At 29.5% G+C, this 21,691-nt stretch overlaps 1 protein-coding gene across 1 annotated transcript in view; it reads right to left on the bottom strand.

Annotated features, from left to right (window-relative positions):
- Positions 1 to 21,691, bottom strand: part of LOC142332775 (DNA-dependent protein kinase catalytic subunit-like) — a 366,245-nt gene that overhangs the window by 134,578 nt on the left and 209,976 nt on the right. Inside the window, exons 35-39 of the mRNA XM_075379394.1 lie at positions 20,155 to 20,316; positions 18,464 to 18,544; positions 10,417 to 10,581; positions 6,819 to 6,974; positions 4,354 to 4,536 (exon numbers count right to left, since the gene is read on the bottom strand). Of these exons, the coding sequence (XP_075235509.1) occupies positions 4,354 to 4,536; positions 6,819 to 6,974; positions 10,417 to 10,581; positions 18,464 to 18,544; positions 20,155 to 20,316 (747 nt within the window). The remainder of the gene's footprint in view (positions 1 to 4,353; positions 4,537 to 6,818; positions 6,975 to 10,416; positions 10,582 to 18,463; positions 18,545 to 20,154; positions 20,317 to 21,691) is intronic.

Raw genomic sequence — 21,691 nt, 5'->3', positions numbered from 1 at the left:
GACAGGTTATAAAACAAAAACTGGATACAACTGTGTAAGGAAATGCAGAGTATTTATTCAATTACATATTTTCAAGGTATCAGATTTTATATTCATGCTTTCAAACTTTTTACATGTTTGCACAGGTCATAATAACTGAAATACCAGCCTAAATAATACCCATTTGTAATAAATAAATCAGAACTTTTAGGGCAACCAAAATGCATGTTAAGATAATATCACCAACAAGCAAATAAATAACTTCAAAACTACACTATTAATGAATCTGATAGATCCATTTTTCAAAATGAAGTAGATTTTAAAGAATTATATTTAGTTTTATAAATTAAAAAAATTAAAGGAGGAAATAGTGTTAATGAAACTGATTATATCAAATAAAAAATTAAGATTTACTTCTAAAATGAAAATAATAAAATGAATTAACAGTAAAAATTGTAAAAATATTAAAAGTAACTGAAACTAATCTTAACAAAAAATTAATAAATAAATTACTAGTAACAGAAATTCAGATTATACTTACACTACTACAAAATAAAATAATAAATACAAGTATAAAAACAAATGAATTATGTTTCTTCTTCTTCTTCTTCTTTGATCCCTTAACAAACGTATGGGTGACGGTAGGCTCAGAGCCTACCATTGTTGTGGGTGCCGCTGGAAAACTAGCGTTGTGTATTATATTTCTCCAATGTTTCCGGACGGTAGTTGTAGGTTTTGCACCAGCTACATCCAGCCTCTGTTGTTTTAGGTCATTCTCAATTTGCTTGACTCATGTTTTCTTTGGTGCAGTTGGCTGGATCTTCCACTGTGCAGGTTGTTATCTCCATAGGAGACAGTATGGGAATCTGTATTCATGCATTCAGCATATGTGCCCAAACCACTGCAGCCTGTGTTTTTGAATTCTCTCTGTACACCATATTAGCTGTAGCAGCGACTGTGTGCAATTGACAAGGATATCACCACCTGCTTTTAGTGCTTCAGCGGTTACTCCATCAATCCCAGGCACTTTGTTGTTTTCAAATGATTAAACAGAGCATTTAAATTAAATAGAAAAAAATGAAAACATAAAGCCATAAGCTAAGGGTAACAGATAAATACATTAGAAAAATCTTATTAAGAAAGAATAGATAAATACATTAGAAAAATCTTATTAAGAAAGAATAGATAAATACATTAGAAAAATCTTATTAAGAAAGAATACCATCAAAAATAAGTATATTAATTAATTAGAACAGTATTAAAACCTTGGAAAATGTTTATATACTAGCTGGCTAAAAAGTAACTTACACCTCCCTCTTAACTTTTTTCTATAATTGAGATAACTTGATATGGTTTGCAGTATTTTTCCTTATATCAAAAGGGCTACTTCACTGAATATATTATTTCACTCTTTTCGATTTTTAGGACCTATGATCATTTGATATATCACTTTAAAGATCTTGATGAGATGAGAAAAATGATACAATTAAAACAAAATTCTGATTTCCCAATGCAAAATGACAGCCAAAAATGTGTTTGTTCCAGATATCTAGAACTATGGTTATATGCTCTTATTTAATGTTTTTGTTATTTGAGATTCTCTCTTTGGAAATCTTCTCCAATAAGTGAAGCTAACTCAGTAAGCTCCAATTTAACAAAATTCAGCCTTCAGGGGTATCAGGGGGGCAGCTCAAAATGGCAGCTCAAAAATTTAAAATGGGACATATGGTCATGTGATACATTGTTTAAAATGTCTTTACAAGATAAGTAAAACAATATGTGAAAACGGTTAAATTCTGACTATTTAGACAAAAATGGCGACTAAAAATGTCATTAAATTAATTAAAAAATTAACTATTAAAATTTTTCAAATACTTTTTTATTAAACTTACAGCCTTGAAGAATTTTATTTAACTAAATAAGTTTGCAATTAAATTACTATTTCTAGTGTAATTAATTCTACCTTTTGTTTTAAAAAACGTACTATAATCTTATGAATTAAAAATACCGCCTAATAAAATTATTTCAGTTATAAAATGTTACTTCTCACCTCATATTAAATGTTTAAACTGCCCTCCCCGATCCTCCATGCAGTAATACAGATGCTGCTAGAAAGCTTCTTTCATATTGTGAAAGGTTTCTGGTGAATCTTCCTACGTTCTATCTCAATTCGTTCCCTAATTCTTTACAATAGTTGGCTGTGAGCTATAAAGGTTTATTTTAAATGCCCCCACAGGAAAAAACAGGGGGATTCAGGTCAGGTGACCTTGCTGGTCACTCAACACTATCACGTCGAACTATTCAATGATTTGGAAACTGCTGGTTCAACACATCTCTCACATTGCGAGCATAGTGCAGAGGAGCGCCTCTAACTGGAAAAACACATCTTCTCTCATGAATAAGTGTTGACTGTTTTGTCTACGAGCATAGTAATATGTACTATGCTTTGCTGAACGAGCTAACCATCTAAATTACCATTAATGACAAATGTTCCAAGTAATGAGTCACCTATTATTCCAGCCCATACATTTAACTGCTCTGGATGCTGTGTATGACTTTCACGAAACCAGTGAGGGTTTTCTTGGGAACAGTGCCTACTATTACATCTGTAAACATCCCCATGTAAAGGAAATGAGGCTTCGTCAGTGAACGATATAATGAAGCAAGAAAGAGTTCTTGCTTCATCATATAAAAATTTCAAAATCTGAAATCAAATTTTTTATCAAAATTTCACTGAAATCAACCCTCCTATCAAAATCATCTTCAATAAGTTCCATACAGTCCGGACCTGGCTCCAAGTGATTTTCTTCTTTTTGGCCCAATAAAAGAAGAGTTGTGAGAGAACTATTATCAATCTGGTGAAGAGGCCATAGAAGCGGTAAAAAGTTTTCTTCACACCAGATTGAAAACTTTCTTGCAGGAAGGAATTCAAAAGCTTGTTAAAAGATAGACTAAGTGCACAGAAGTAGAAGGGGATTATGTTGAAAAATAATGCATGTAACATTTATGTAAGTAAAAATAAATATATTGATTTTGAATTTACTTTACTTTTTTACTTGCCCGTGTGTGTGCGTGCGTGTGCGTGTGTGCGTGCGTGCGTGTGCGTGCGTGCGCGCGCGTGTGTGTGTTAATTGTTCATTCATCATCCTTATTGTTAAACAACAGTCTGATCTCACAAGAACCCTCACACACTCCAAAATCTGATGAAAATGTTAAGTTGAAGGTCTCTGAGCGAAGTTGATCTTCAACGTGTTCTCGGCCTTCCAAAAATGATTTGTGCCAGCGGAAAACTTGTGCTCTTGATAAGCAATGTTCCCCATAGACCTGTTTCAACTTTTCAAAGGTCACACTCAGGAGATTCCCCAAGTTTAACATAAAACTTGACTGCACAACGTTGCTTTAAATTCCGATACTCCATTTTCATCACACACCACAAAAACACAACTTCACTGATGGCACTGTCAAAAATAATGTGTTGGCTGAATGGAGTTGAAACTCGTACTGAGCATGTGGAAGGGATGAACCAATCGGTCTAGCACAGACCGGTAGACACAGCGTTGCCAGATTGCTCACAGTGTTACCAATCTCATTACATTTCTCACACACCTTGTATATACTTCTACACTAAGCCACCAAATTTCTCGAATACCTAAATGGTTTTACCTATTCTTTCTTACAATTTATTAAAGGACCCTTTTTTTTACCAGTTCTGGTAATAAAATTACGTGTTAAATAAATAACTGTACCATTAAAATAAATATATAATAAATATTTTATCTATATTATATCAACTGAAAGTGGTATACAGATAATAAAACGTAATAAATAAAACATATAAGGAAGAACAAACTTGTCATTAAAAAAATTCTTTCTGAATGTAGAATATGTAAAAATGGAATAAAAAAATATGAAAATGTAGACTAATATTTAATAGATAAAAAACAAAAAAAAATAACATGCAGGAAAACGTTTTGAAATATTAAAAATAATAAAGATTGTCATGAATAGTATAAAAATTTAAAGAATAATGCAATTTATTAACCATCACACAGACTTTTGAAGTAGTTGACCTTAGAGAGCTACTTTGTATTAGCTCTCTTATATCATTACATCATTTTAATACACAGTTTGATCTGTGTTTAGCCGTGGTTGAATGAAATTTTATATTTGACAAGGTTACTACTGAACAAAAACATTAAAAAAAATGTTTTAACAACCTCCTTTCAAATTGTGTAATTATTTCAATAAACACCATTGATGATAAATAATTAGCTCTGAAAAGTTATTATAATAAGTACAATTTTCATGTAACCTGAAAGCGATTAGATAAAAATATGATTAATATACATCTGACTCAACTTTTCATAAACTTACTCATAAGTCCAGATCAATATGTCATAAAAAATGCCACGACATTCCACATTATTATTTTCTGCCATTACTTCAATAACTTTGTACACAACATCCTCCAGCTGATTAATATAAGCATCCTTATCAGTTAATGTAGGTAGTAGCTTGTGAATAATTTTTAATACCAATAGTTGGCTCTCTACACAACTGAAATCATTAAAGAAAAGTATATACTGATATTAAAATCTATTTATTAAAAAAAAAAGGTTTAAAAGCTAACATTTAATCAATAGGTACTTTAAAATATATTAATAAAATGTTAATTATTCCAGAATTGAAATAATTTAGATAATATATAAAAAAATATCATCTTGAATCTTAGAAAAAATAACCTTTTGAGTACTCCGTTCCTTGACTCATATAATGAACAACTAATTCTATATTCTAGCTGTGATTTCTGAGGACAGTTTTCTTCATCACTCTTCTTTGAAAAAGAATACACCAGTAAAATAGTCTGGAGGTAAAACAATTACTCAATTTATCTTAAAAAGAATGACTAGTCATATTAGAATAATAACTAAATGTCACTCTTATATTTGTGACAAGCTAACAATATTACAGATTTATGTGTTTTCTTCTATCAGAGATGAATCAATAAACAATCTAATAAATGAAAAGCAATCAATAATAAGAAAATAGAATATTGCTTTAGGTAAAGGAACTGAAGGGAAAACTGTGTTTTAGAATAGTCTAAAATTTGCCTACGGAATGAAGGATTCTGCTGAAGAGGTTCATAATCAGATTTGTATTTTTAGTAACGTGCTTTGTTTATTTTACTCATTTGTGGTGTTAAAAAGGGCAGCTGAAAAGTAGTGACACTCAATAGTAACTGACAAATGAAAAGAGATATTTAAATGAAACAAAAAAATGAATGAAACTACATTTTATTGTCTATAAAGTTTACAACTGAGTCACTACTTACAGCTATACATTTCTCTGATGGGACCAATTTTCTCCTACTGTCAATAAGAATTCCAGGAGAATTTATTTGATTTGCAACCACTACATCCTTCACTTTATCATCCGTGGTGAAATGAATGCCCAATGATCTTTCTTTAAGTAAGATATGAGAATTTCAGGGCACCAAAACATGATGAGTGTGAAGTGAAGAGTGTGGAATAAGCATGTGTTAAAGAGTTATTGGCTCTCAGTGGATTTTAAAATAATGACTTACAATCTCTGTTTACAATGGGAGGGAATGGACCTACAAGGTAACTTAAACACTGCTCTGTGTGATATTTTGTTCTCCCATTAATGCAATTGTGTATTACTTAGAAGGAGCAACTTGTACTTTAGTCAGTATATTGATCCATTGTTATTTTGTCTTCAAACACTGTAGATATAACTGAGATTTACCTGAGGAAGTTTCCATTGTCCCTTTGTATACATAAACTTTTTTTTTTTTTTTAAATTTCATATTAATCATATATAAATTAACCGTAAAATACAATACCATCATCAGTTGACAACTGAATAAACATATGTAAACTGATGTTGCATTACCTATTTTTATTTAGACATTTTCAACAGTATATGAAAGATGTCTATAGAATCATAAATAACAAAATAACGCAATTTTGAATTCTAATGCAACAGGCAATATTATTTTAATAAGAACAATAATTATCACTGTAACTATTACTAACTGTAACAGCAAGTACATTGTTTTTAGAATTATTATTATTATAACCATAAAAAACAATGTAATAAGTAATACTCTTACCACAATATTATCATCAGCTGCTACCTCTTGCATTAAAAGCAATTTTTTTTCTTGTGAATTAATTATTCACAGAAGCTTGTACAAAGGAATATGGAAATGGAATTTTGTAGTGTATGAAAACTACCATGCCTGATCAGAATTCAAACCAGGGACCTCCAGAAGAAAAGCTGAGATGTGACCACTCTGCCACGGAGATCAGAGTATTTCATACACCTCATTAAATAGATGTTTAAATTCATAACTGAAGATATTAAAAGATAAATAGTGGTAACAACTGATTATATTTATTTTCTACTAGTTTCATCTTAGTAAAAATATAAGTATAATTTTTTCTTGTCAAGATATTACTTGCATAAATAAAATTATAATAGCAAACTATATAAAAACTTATGAATTCATCAGAACTAGTATATAAATTATTTCAAATTTTACTCTTGAAGCGATTAATATATGCTATGATTATTCTCTCCACGACTACAAATCAGAAATATTCAAATTCTACTAAGAAACTGTTACTCTCCCTGAAGATCCAGTTTACTATTATTTAACTGGATCACTTTGATCATGATTTTATTTTTATTATAATTTCTTTTTACGATTAAAAAATATAATATACAAGATTTTACATTTGAAGAATCTATTTTATACTAAATCAATCATTTTACTAGAGTTCAATATAATTAAAAATAAAATCTTTAATACTTACGGATGTTTTAGAATTTTTATTAGAGAATCCTGTATTAGTAACTGATGAGAAACTTCTTGTAAATCATAATCAAGTGCGATAAGAATAATTTCCAGAACATAGAACCGAATTTTAGAATGCACTTTTCCCAACCAGCAAAGAGCAAACTTACTAAAGCTACAAAAAAAAAAAAAATTTACATTATATGTTAATACAACATTTTAACATAAATATGTTAATAGAGTACTAGAGCTCTTAAATAAAATTTTAATCATTTAACAAAAAAATTAAACTTGGCAAATGTTTCTACCCTGAAACGATCTATTTTTTGTATGAGACCATTACACCCCAAGCCTCATAAGTAATAATTCATTTTTTAAAGGAAATGATAGTTAGAGATGCATCATTTCAATGAATACTAAAAAACAAAAACTCTTATATAAAAAACCTTTAGGCTACAACCCCAACCAAAATGGAAACCATTTAATATTTTTCACAGCTGGTTTTAAAAGTGGTCTACAGTATCTCTTAAAAAACTGCTAATGGTGGAACACTAAAAATATGAAACTTAGTAAACACTCCTACCTCAAAACAATCTATTTTCAGTGACACCACTAATTTGGGTGTATTGTATGCCACTACTGAAGCTAACTGTAAAAAATATTAAATGGACACCACTGTGGTTAGGATTGTAACAGCCCCAAGTTTTTTATGCCAAAATTTTAGTTTTTCAATATCCTTTAAAATTATCTGTCAAAAAAAAAAGAAAACACCTTTCCATTTAAAATTTTTGATTGCTGCCTTGTCCAACCCGCACTGACTGATGTTAATGTTTTGATGAATTAAAGTCAAAATATAATGATAGAGAAATCCAAAAATGGGAGACTGATGTTAGGAAGAGAAAACTGAGCTAAAAGGAAAAAATAGATGGCAGCCACACTGAGAAAAATTATAGTGGAATGACTAATAAAGCCTGATAAAATGCTGCAGAACAAAAAAGAATACTGATTTCAGAGAAGACTATATATGTGTATACATATATAGCCTTCTCATATATATATATACATATGATCTGAATTTGACAAGGCTCTGTAAAATTTAACAAAAAAAAGCTGTCGTCTTAGCTGGAAAAAGTAAAATTTAATAAGCTGTACACATTATGAAAAACTTATGGCGTTGAAGAATATACTGAGATTTTAACAAAATTAGTTTTTTTTTATTCCAAAGAAAGCAGAAGATAAATGTGAGAAGTGTCACTCTGAAGTTCAACACGTTTTCAATACCATACTTTCAAATTACCAACTAGAATAATTTATAGAATAGAAGTGGGAGTGAAAGATGTACCAGATGAAGAAAAGTTTTGTTTCAGAAAAAGGGAAGCAATTTAACACTCAGAATTATTTAAGAAGTATGTTGAAGAAAAGCTAAGCTGTACTTGACATTTGTAGACCATGAAAATGTATTTGATAAAGTAGAAAGGAATAGAATGTTTAGAGTTTAAGAAAAATAGGGTTGAAATACGGAGAAATAATTTATAATTTGTATGAGAAACATAAGAAACTGATAGCTAAGAATAGAAAATGTGGCAAAACAAGATTCAATACAGAAACGAATAAGGGAAGGGTATAATATGTTCCCATTGCTTTTCAATTTGTTTAAGAAAGAAGTAACACAGAAGCAAAATAAACAATCTGATTGCTGGCGAGCCATATTTTAGACAAGGTATAATGAATTTTCAATTTGAGAAGCAGGTGTAGATGATTAAGACAGTACATAAAAAATATAATATATGACATTTTATAATTAACACACTGGTTTTGTACTAGTTGTCCCTGTATGAACATTTACAGTGATGTGTCCTTTACAACCCTTAATTTTCTTCAGTGTGGCATCCATATTTTTTATCTATCCTCCTCATTTATTCTTTTACATCATACTTAAAAAATAATAAATATTAAATGCAGAAATGCATCAAACCAGTAAAATGAAGAGACAAAAAAAATTGTCAAAAATTATATTTTTGCAGAAGTGTTATTCTCTTTTTTTAGTTATCATTTTTCTTAACCGGAAATAAGAGGTTAAATATGGTCATTGAGAAATGTTGAAAAATAACTAAAATTTTAATTGTTCAATCATTTTATACAGGTGAGAAACATAAAACTGAACCCAAAATGTAACCACTGCAGAATTGGTAGGTTATGTTAGAATGAAATTTTATGAATGATACGGATAAATTAAATAAGAAAAACATAAAACGTAATTTAAATGTTGCATTTATTTACTTTACTGTTACAAAAGATGTTCAAAATGACCACTCTGGACATTGATGCACTTTTGTGCTTGACTGATCATATTGAGAGCGGCCTGACGCAAAACGCTGTTGTCAATTGCATTGACTTCTCGTCGATCACTCGAGGATTAGATGAGAATTAAACAGATAAACTTCCTTTAAGTAGCCCCAAAGGAAAAAAATCACAAGTAGACAACTCTGGGAAACGTGGAGGCCACTGTCCTCTCTGCTGACAGCTCGTTCGTTTGTGAAAGCTGCATAAATGCGATTAGCATTTATGCATAAATGCTGTATGAATCCGATTCATACATCAAACGTTTGATGTATGACACATTCCTTCACCTTATTGGAAGAAACTGCATTCTTTTTCATTATCAGTTAATTGTGCATAGAATTCTTTGAAAATTGTGAGGTAAACTTGTGTATTGACAGTCCGGTCAAAAAATATTGGTCCCGCTATACGATTACCGGAAACTGCAATTTTCTGAACATGAAGTGGACACTTGAATATCTTGTGAGGATTACTTGCCATCCAGTACCTGTTCTGCAAATTAACATAGCCAGATAAATGAAACCATGCCTCGTCTGACATGAAATACAAGATTGGGTCTATCTGTCCACCAACAATGTTTTTGAGAAGCCAGTTGCAATTATCAAGTTGTTTAGGTTTGTGTGTCTCCTTCAGTTGTCGCACAGTTGTAACACAGTATGGTTTTAATTTTAATTCATGAAGAATTTTACAAGATGTATTTAATGCCAGATTGTTGGGATATCTTGTGTAGTAATTTTTTGTTGGACTGGCAGTAATTCTCCTTTCAATATCAGCAATGGTTTGTGGAGTCCTAACGGAAGGTTGCCTACTTCGTTTTGCATTTGAAACCAAACCTGTTGTATGCCATTTTTTAACTAGATACAGGGATACAGGCAAACAGAAATTTTTCTACAAATGACATGATTTTTCAAACGATCCAGAACGAATATATGTCTCAACTACAGCTATCATCTCCTGGATTGAATAAAGCATTTTACATAAACACAACTGCACTCACAGTACTGCATTGCAACAAAATGTATACTGCACTGACACGTAACCACTTGACAAATGGCAGCAATAATCAGTAGTAACATATACAGCAACTAGTCGCGCTAATTGAGTCTTTCATAAATAGTGTTGGGTAGCGGTTTCATTATGGGTTCGGTTTTATGTTGCTCACCAGTATATGAGAAACAGTATTTTTCTATAAAAATATGGTGTTAAAAACAAAGAATCAAACCAGTAATTTGAAAAATGAGTTTTACTGTTATACATAAACAAATAATTACCATTACCATTTGACAATAGGACGATAATACCGCTGTATATAATGTACAGAATATATCACTCTAGTTAGGTCTTTACTTTTATCTGGATTTTTTTTCAACAATGACAGAACTCTACTGTGGAATTTTTCATCTTCTTCAGATAAATTACATGTACCATTTTTTGTTAAAAATCTGCAATGAAAATAAGTATAATTTTTTAATATATTCCTTTTCAAAATTAACTGTTTTTCTCTTTACACAAACCAAATCACTTCATAATACTGCAGTAAATACATATAACAAAATATATGTTTTATTAAAGTACATGAAACTTACCACACATTCTTATAGATATCAATAGGCATCCATAAGGTACATCTATATTTGACACACTTCATATTTATCTTTAGGTCTATTTAATAACACATTGATCTCATTATAATATTATTATTATTTAATTGCACAAGATCTCATTATATTCCTCAATAATCTTCAGGTATCATATTCAATTAAATCTTGTTAAATTAATCACAGGAAACTTAAAGGAAAATTACAAATTTCCTTTCCTACTTGTTTGAATCACAACTTACAAAAAGCCTTTCAAAAAAATAATACAAATATTTAATTAATAATTAAAACCCCACTTACTAACATTTTTTTTTATGCGTTGGAAGTGCTTTTTTAATAGAATTCCATCATCATGAACTTAAACATGTATATAATATATTCTTAATAAAACTAAAACTTCGTTGTCATATGTAAAGTTGTTTATGTAAAATATAACAGTGGTCATCATGTGTTTAAATTGTGTCGACTTAACGTCCTGTCATTATGAATGTCTCCACCATTATGGTAAAGTGAAATGAAAACAGTATGATCAACACATTCTATAATTATTATTTAGTACTTCCTTATACAATATATCATTATCAAATCTTGTTTGACCGTTTATCAATTTATCATTGTTAAAATATATATGGTATTTTCTAAATTACTGGTAATGAGTATATTATTTGAAAAATCAAGTATGTCAATAAAACTTTCATGGATATAATTATGGTGGTTATTTATAATACATTCAGTGAAATTAGATTTTTCTTTTTAAATACAATTCATATTTTCTCATATTCAATAGAGAATGACCGATTGGTCTTGCCAATGTATTTTAATTTGCAATCTGCGCATTTTAAGCTATATACGCCTTTTCCAACTAAATTAATTTTATTACTGTTTTTTATTGTTTTAGATGGATCTACATTATTTGTACGTTTTATTATTTTATGATTAGTTACATATGCAGTTTTTAAATCAAATAATTTAAATATTTTATTGAAATTTCTAAAAATTATGTTGTCCTCGATTTTAGTATAGATATTATTGTTATTGTTATTTTATTATTGTTATACAAATCTTTTATTTAAATTTTTCTATTTTATTCTATTACGTAATTTATCAATTAAACTTTTGTTATATTCGTTAGTTATGGCAATGAATTTGATATTATTTATTTTGTTTATTTAATTTTATATCATCATACTTTAAGGCTCTACATATCAAGGTGTTAAAAGCACCCATTTTTTGGTTATAAGGATGCAAATATTCGTATGTATTACTGTATTTTGCTTGGTGGGTTTCCCAAAAATGTCAATATTTAATTTGTTATTTTTATAATCTTTATTAATTTTTATACTTAAAAAATCTATACTATTATTATTTTCCTGAGTTAAGGTAAACTTAATATTATTATTTAAAGAATTCATTTCATTTAATATTTTATTTTCATCATTGTTGCATTGTTGGATATAAATAATTAAAATGTTATCAACATATCTTTTATATAGTAAAATTTTATATTTTTTAATAATGCTTTGTAAATTATTGTTTTCTAAGTCATTTATAAATATATTGGTCAATATTACTGAAAGTAGAAAATCCATGGTGAGAACTTTTTCTTGTATATAATACTTATTATTAATTTCAAAATAATTGTATTTGATGCATAAATTTAATAAGTTTATTGTTTCACGTATTTTATTATTATCTATTTTTAAATCTGTTAATGTATTTTGAATTATACGTATGGTTTTTTCAGTATCGATGTTGATGTACATATCCTTTATATCCAAAGTTAATAGTTTTTTTGTATATTTTACATCTACTTTATTAATTATATCTACTAATTCGTACCTATTCTTTGAAATTTATTTATCATATTATTATATTTTTGGATAGAATTTTACTTAATAAATAAGCGGGGAAATTAATGCAATTTATTAAAGGTCTCATTGGCACATCTATTTTATGTATTTGAGGTAAAGCTCTTAAAGTATGGGTTTTTGCATTAGTTAATTTAAAATTTTGTTTGATATAATCATTCTTTAAAATGTGTTTACTATTTTTAATGTTGTGAATAATAATATATTTTTTAAATTTACATGAAGGATCTTAGATTTCTTTAAATTTATTGTCCATTAAAAATTGATTGGTTCTTTCAATATATGAGGTGCGACAATAAAGTAATGAAACTGATTTTTCTTTGCAAGATGTGGCAACCCTGCAGCTTGCGTAAGCACACCATCTTCGACCTTGGTCTATAAGCTACTTCTAGTCCAAGCGGCACATTGATGCAACTGCTCAGTCGTGAGTTATGCTGTAATAAGTGAACATGTGTTTGTGTCTCTTGTCACAGAAATGAAATTGTAAAATATTGCGCAATAGTATGCCATTTCTTTTTGCGTTAAATTGGGTGAAAACGCGACAACTTATGGTGAGCTTCAGAAGGCTTTTAGAGAGGAGGTTATGTCAAGAGCTCAAGTTTTTTGGTGGCATAAAATTTTTAGTGAAGGCAGAACGAATGTTGAAGATAAAAACCGCAGTGGACGACCATCAACCTCATGGACAGATGTCAACTTGACCACGGTGCGTGAAATCGTACAATCTGATCAAAGATTATCCATGAAAATGATTGCAGAAGAACTCAACATCAGTCGAGAAACGGTTCGTCTAATATTAACTGAAGATCTTGGTACGAGAAAGATTTGTGCAAAAATGGTCCCCAAAAATCTCACACAACAGCGAGAAACACGGAAAAATTTGGCAGCCGATCTGTTAGAGCAAACAGAAATCAATGCAGATTTGTTGAGCCGTGTTATCACTGGTGATGAAGGTTGGTTTTTTCAATACGATCAAGAGACAAAACGCCAAAGTTCACAATGGTGCTCAAAGGGATCACCCAGACCAAAAAAAGCTTGCATGTCAAAGTCAAAAGTGAAATGCATGCTTGTGTGCTTCTTCGATTCCAAGGGAATTGTTCATAAAGAGTGGGTGCCTCCTGGACAAACTCCAGTTAACCAATATTTCTACAAAGAAATTTTAGAAAGACTTCGTAAACGAGTTCTTCGTGTCCGGGCCAACATTGCTGGTAATTGGATTCTGCATCACGATAATGCACCATCCCATACTGCTCTGTCAGTACAGCAATTTTTAACCTCAAAACAAATTTCAGTACTACCACAGCCACCTTATTCACCAGATATCGCTCCGTGCGACTTTTTTCTATTTCCAAGAGTCAAAATGGCGGTCAAGGAACACCATTTTCAAACAACACAAGATGTCCAAAAAGCTGTGATGAGGGTCTTGGAGGATATTACAGAAGATGAGTTCCAGAAATGTTACCATCAATGACAGAAGCGCTGGAATAAGTGTGTTCAATCAGAGGGGAACTACTTTGAAGGAGACAACACTAAACATGACTAAAACAGTAAGCAACATTTTTTTCACATCAGTCTCATTACTTTATTGTTGCACCTCGTATACATCATTATCAATAACAACCGGTGTGTTTGTTTTATTGGATTTGACTATAAAGGTATTATTTTCGTTTAATTTTTTTTTAATTTTGTTATATATGTGATAATTTTAATGTGTTTCTATTGGTAATTTATTTTATTATTATTAATAATAATTTATAAATATAATTTACTAATATTAAACAAAAACAAACTTATAAAAGATACACTAATAAAAGTAGAAAACAATATATTTAAAATAGATAATTCAAATAATCAGAACAAATTAAGATATAAATTTCTAAATGTTATTGATAATATTAAATAAATAAAATAAATAATAAATTGATAAAATCAATTTTACACAGAAAATAGGTTTTCATAATAAAAAAATAAATAATGACTAAAGATTAACAAAAAAAAAATTTCTAAAACTAATTATCTGGAAAATTTTTTATTTCACTAGATGGGATAACAGCTGACCAACAATTAAATGTTGTATGCTGTATGTGAATAATTTTTGTATTGGTGTTTAAGTTACCAGTTTAAAAAAAAGAAGTTTAATCTGCTATTATATATAATGAAAGGCAACACAAATATATGTACATTTGGAGACTTGATAGAAATAGATTAATCTATAGTAAAATAAATAATAATAATGATGATGATGAGGCTATAGTTCAAGTACACCACAACAAATGTAAAAACTGAAAAATACCAAACTTTAAAACATTTAAGCTACAGAGAAACAGGTTCTGTGGCAGGACAGCAGTTATGTTGAAACCAAAATTTAAAGTTGCTAGTTGACAACTTGTAAAAAATGAAATTAATAAAGAATGAATACTCAGTGATATACAATTATAATCTACTACAAGCACCAGAAAGCAGTCATATCATTTAAATGTTTCACAACCAATTGTGTAGCAAAAAAAAATTCAGTCAATGGTTATTAGAAAATATACATACAATCTCAATTCCTTGATGAAATCTTGGTTCATTAAGAATGGAATTTTCAACACAAACAATCAAATCTGGGCACAGAAAACCCACATCAGCATTAGCGCACACCACATATGCATTTGGCATGCATATGTTAATGATCTATCACATAAAATTAAAATGATCAATTTAAATAAACAGAAATTAAACTATAAACAGAAATTTTAACTATAATAGTAGATATTAAGACTGCTGTAGATAAGTTGTAGATTTTTGTATAAGTTGTTAAATGTTGCTGGACTTTTGACAAACAACTGACATATTTAAATACACCAACTGCAAGCTGAAATCATCTACGTACATATTCTTATCTATTACCTTGATCCAGGTAAAAGATAAGGCAATAATAACTGTTGGTTATTTAAACAAAATTATTATGATTACATACAAAGACTAAAAATTTGTAAATCATAAAATTAATTAAAATAAATTAATGTATCATTGAAAAAAAATATTGATATAATTGTTGATTAATTAGAAATTAAGACATTTAATTATAAAATTATTTTCTAAGTTTTATTGATTTGTTTAAAAATAAAAATGGCTTAAAATTGTTTAAATAAATGTTAAAATTTATAATCAATATAATAATAATGTACAAGGTTTGTTCAAAAAGTAACCACCATACTTTTTTCTAAAATATTTGAATACAAACAGTAAAACATTTTAGGGCACAACACTAGTACTTAAAGATCATCTGTTGTTTTTATAACATCATAGAGTGAAATAGTTTTCCAGTAACCATTCCATAGAAGCATGCACAGAATGGTCACAAAATTTGTTCAAAGTTACTTTCACTTGAACAAAAAGATATTCGTTTTGATATTACTCAATACACACTGGAGTGCATCAACAGTGATCCTTAAGACTATAATAACTGGTGGTGAATCATGGGTGTACTGGCATGACCCAAAAGCCATATCTCAGTCATTATAGAGGAAGTTACCTTCATCGTCATCATCATCCACAAGGCTGAAGAAAGTAAGACAAGTGAGGAGCAGTGTGAAAATAATGCTAACTGTTCTTTCGACTTGTGGATTTGTGTATCACAAGATACTCATCAGAAAACCAAATTTTTGATAAACTCTCCTACATTGAGATCCTGCATCATCATGATACAGTTTGACAAGAGACTGAACTTGCGGGAATTACGCAAGTAGCCACAATTATATACTCTTCCATTCATAGCATCATATCCAACATTTAGTCATACATGAAATTCCTCAGGTTTTCCATGCTCTTTACTCACCAGAAAAACCTCCTTCTGATTTCTGTTCCTAAGTTGATGATGCCTTGAAAGTGTTAACAAAATTTGTTAACTGAAAAGACATGTGATAAATGCAGCCACACAGACGGAAAAATTGTCTGGAATTATAACAAGACTTCTTTGAAGGAGACTAGGATTGGAAGCCACTAAGTTTTTTCCATGATCCATGGCCAGATACTTTATGAACAGACCTCATACATCTTTTTACAAATACTTTTCACACAAATTTAACAACCTTTTACACTTCACATTACACGAACTCTCACATTCTTACTAGAATGCTTTAAATTCTATAGTAACTGAAATTATGTTACAAATGTAGAAAATATATTCAACTTTGGAAATATGTTATTTTTTGTGTATAAGAAAAATTAATTATTAATAATAAATGCCCTTTTTTCAGTGTATCCCAACTTGATATTTGATACACAGAAAAAATATTACTTGCACCGTTACAAATTTGTGCAATCAATTTCTGTATCCCCAATTGATGCTAATGAATGTAGTACAAAATCTATTTTTTTTAGACATTTTTCTTGTCAAATTTCAGCAATTTATTTACCTTATCAAACAAATATAAATTATTTTTATTATTACAGTTTATATCACTATTTGTCAAATTAACTTGTTTTAAACTCTTGCTTAATATTTACTAAAGCTCCACTATTATATTACATATTGCATTCTACCATTCAGTTAAAGCTGACCAACCACAAAAATCAGCTGTAAGAAAAAAGACATTCTATAACTATAGTGGCAGTAAACAAAAAGCATTCAATATGACTCAGACACAATAAGAACACAGTTGCTTGAAATTATTCATTTCAATCAATCTTGCTTGAGATGTTTCATTGGTGGAAACAGGCTTTTTGGTGATCACTGTCCTCTACTATTGTACTGAGAATTGTGTATATTGGTATTACAGTGCCACGTTGTTAAATACATGTGTGATGTTAAATTGGTCATCAGCATATCTATATCAATTATTTTCCTATTGGTAAATGTATACGAAAAAAACCACAAAGAAAGATATGTCCACAAGTTACACAAATATTATGTCCTGGAAAATCTTTCGCCAAAATTGCATGATTTGCTTTCTGACCCCCATCCATCCCATCCATCCCCCATCCATGTAGTGAACACTGTATTACTTTGTCACACCCACTCACCAGTCAGCACAGTATACAATGTATGGATTTGAATGGCCATTAATACTGGTCACTTCTTAGAATTTTTATGGTAATATTTTTTACAAAATCAAAAAAATGTTTTTCATAACATTCAGAAAATTAGTTTCCTGCAAAAGAGGTGGAGCCTTAGAATAAAATTTCACAAACATTTTCTAGACAAATTCTCTTGAAAACTGTTATCATCATATAAATCTACGATTCCTAAACATTTTTGAGAGACATTATAGTAAACACAAAAATTACAGAAAACAAGATAGAATAGAGCCCTGATGTGAGAGCTCAGAACATGCTCTACATTGAAATTGATGCAGTTTGGGTTCAATGTAATATCTACTCCTATTAATTTCTAGCAAGAACACAAGAAAATGGAAGAAAACTGTTTTTTTATTAAGAGAGGTGCTGTCCCCTTCACCAGGCTAGCTTTGGAAACAGAATACAGCCTACTAGTCCTTCTCAAGCTAAGCTATGCTAATCAAATGTGAGTGTCTCATTAGTCAGATCAGTGGTTTTTAAATTATAGAATAATTAACAAAGACTCTAAAAATGTCTGATATTTCTTTGTCTTAAACTGTAAAATAAACCTATTAAATCTATCAAAAGTTTCAATGCACTGATAGCCGTTGATATTAATATACATTACTAAATACAACTCCACTTATACATGACTAATATCCAAATACCATTGTAGGAACAATACTTGTGTGAATTTAATGTCATCATAATAGTAAAAATATTGCAAGTAATGAATAACAATGACAATAAAATAAGTGACAATGACAGTGAATAACAATGATACTCTACATAAAATAAAATAAAAAAATTATACTTACTTGAAAAGCAATCCAATAACTTCTGCTGAACGATTTCCAGTTTCAGATTCTAGGATATGTTTGAAAAGATATTCAAAAAAACTATAACAGAATACATTTCATCACAACCAAAAGGCTTAGTAACAATGTGTTCATAAGCTACAATCATGTATATAGATTCAGTAAATTTCAATACAATTCATGATGTGTTTTTGTTTAGGAAACTGAAATTGACTCCTAGGAAATTGAAATTTTTCAGAAGGGTCATTTTAAGTTCTAGGCATTCACCATCATCTTTTTTTAAAATAAAATCAATCCATGAAGGATACAAATAGTTCTTTTACAGATTAATTAATGCTATTTATCCTATTTTTAACATTCAGAAAATATGACTGCATTTCGATTTATTTCAGTTATTATTTAACAGGCAGAAATTTTATGAAAATTCTTATGGAGTTAAATAATGTACTTCTGACACTGTGTTGGTAGAACACTAAAACATACAGTTATTACTCAGAGAGTACTTTATGAAACGTCTAATTTAGGGCCTTCTTAATAATCCCTAAAGACTAAAAAAAAAGGTTTGCCTGAGCTGATAAAAATATATATATGTTCCTACAGGAAATGCTACAAGATGTGGACAAATTTCAGAACCTGATTCAGGAGATGAAAATAAAATAAAAAGTTAATAACAAAGTTTAACTATCTCATATTATATACTTTCTGGGATTCTTTCTGTACTATTTTCCTCCTCCTAAATATTTAAATTCAATAAAACATTTTCACTTATAATGTGTTTATAAAAATCACAGAGCTTATATTGCCTTTTTTTTTAAATCTTTTATTACTTTTTTTTTAAATAATAAAACAAAATTTTATATATTCTGCCAACATTGAACAAAACAGAATTATTTTTATATAACTCACAACAGTTCTTTGACAAATAAGAAAAGGCCTTATGCCTCCATTACCATTTTCAACCAATTACTGAATCTATCCAATGATATTTATTTAAAATAAAATTAAGGTTTTCTTAAAAATAATTAATGAATTTTAAAAAAATAATACTAATTAAAAAATATTAATGACAATGCATGGCTTCTAGATAACCATGATCTGTCTCCAAGAGGATTCTAAAATCTTATTATACACAGCCTATTCAAGTTACAGAATGTCAAACTCATATCTATGGGACATGCTGTCACATCTATGTTTAACATATGCATCTGAAGTTTCATTACATTACATTCTATTATTACAGTTACCACATAATCTAAAATGTACATGTAGCGTTTTCACTGATTACCAATTGTTTTTTTTTTCAAAAACTCAGAATTACTGCTTATATAACTATGCACATGTCTATCTACAGTGAAACTAGGAACTTTTGACCTTAGATCAAAAGCTTGTTCTCAGTACACTTTCTCTCTTCTATTAAAGTCTGGTATTTTAACTTGTTTTCTCAATATATTAGCACACTTTTTGAAACACAATGTTTTAAAAAGATAAGGTCATGTAAAATCATATAAAAGATTTGATGCTGATAACTGGAAGTAAAACTTTCAGTCACGTTATTACTTCAAGTATAGCTACATCTTTAAAGCATTAAAAGTTAGCTTATAAAATAACAAAATAAAATACAAAGTAAATGAAATTTAAACTATGTAAATTTTTAGTAAAAGGAATATAAATATATCTTTGAAAGTACACACCTTTCCTTATTTGATTCGCTAAATGGCTGTATATCATGAAAAAGTAGTATTGCAGTCATTTCAATAGCAGCTTCCACATCATATTTATTCCCTGATGACAGTTTATCAAATATATCATCATGTGGCACTTGTATATAGCATTTCCAAACTTCAACTACATCTCTAAAATCATAAATTAAAGCATAAATTAATCAAGATTGCAAGAAAGGCATTTTCTTTGTTCGAAGTAGCTGTTTTCCCAGCTTGACCCAATAGATACATACTGTGTACCTTACTATAGTTTTCTGAAGCATTGTGACGCAGCTGTACTCTTCCCTAACAAATGTCAGTTTTTTACCTGTTTTAATGTAAATTAAATAATCTAAATTAAAACTACAACTTCTTTCTTCATAAACCTTTTTCCACACCTTTATTTATTGAGATGTTGAAACCATGTATATATCACAATAGGCTGTTAAACCAGAATTTAATGCAAAAAAAATTCCTTACCTTTATTGAGTAACAAAATAGCACTTTTTGTTTTAAAATGACTACCGCATTGAAACCATCATTAGAAAAAAGTCTTAAATTCTTAATAACTAAATACTTAGAAGACAGGTAGGTAGGTAGGTAGATATAACTCTGTCAAACATATTTAAAGAAAAGATATTTAAAAACATATTTTTTTTTTAGGACTGAAAATTGCTTTCATGTTGTCATTGCCCGGGTCAAAATAATAAGAGGTTCCATTCTTGGATATTAAAATGTTAATAAAATAGGGTTAAAACTATGATAATAATATTAATAAAATTGAAATAGTAAAAGAAAGGCAACAATTAGGTTAATATATGTAACGCAAATAATAAAATAATATCAAAATTTATGATGAGTTATCTTATTAAGTAAGTAATTCTTAGAAGTAAAAATACCCAGTCTAGTACATTTGTCATTTCCTAGGATATGACATATAGCACTTGGCAATTTAAATTTGCGACATAAAACGCACAGTTCACAAGGACGTGGTGCACAGTCAAGTGGCAGTGGCATGGGACGCACAGCAGAGCACTTTCTTCTGACATCAGGTCAGGTATCCATGAGTAGCTCCGATATGTCCCAATCACAATCGGTACAGGACCACTTCCATCTTTGATGTGTCACAGTTTATTATCCGCTGTAGTGGTTCACCTTGCTACCTTCTTCAAAGTGTGTTTAATGGAATTAATAAAATTGGTAGTTGTAATTCAAGAGGTGAAAGACAACTGGCATGTATCTTTAGCAGCAAAATCCGCATGTTCATTACCCAGAATTCCCACATGGTTAGAGAGATCCAGCAGAAATTCACCTGTATGTTGAGACAATTTAATTCAGCAATTATATTACGTATTGCGGTGACAATAGGATGTCTGGAATATAAATCCTCTAAAGATTGGAGAGCACTATACAAATCACTACAAATAAGGATGTGACAATATTTTGATTTAATGATATTCAAGGCCATTTTGATGGTGTACAGTTCAGCACTGTAGATACTTTTAATACCACGTAAACCAAACAAGTA

The sequence above is a fragment of the Lycorma delicatula genome, chromosome 1 (assembly GCF_047948215.1).
Source record: "Lycorma delicatula isolate Av1 chromosome 1, ASM4794821v1, whole genome shotgun sequence".
Classification (NCBI taxonomy): domain Eukaryota; kingdom Metazoa; phylum Arthropoda; class Insecta; order Hemiptera; family Fulgoridae; genus Lycorma; species Lycorma delicatula.
Note: the sequence above shows the minus strand (reverse complement) of the source record. Positions and strands in the feature narration are given on the sequence as shown.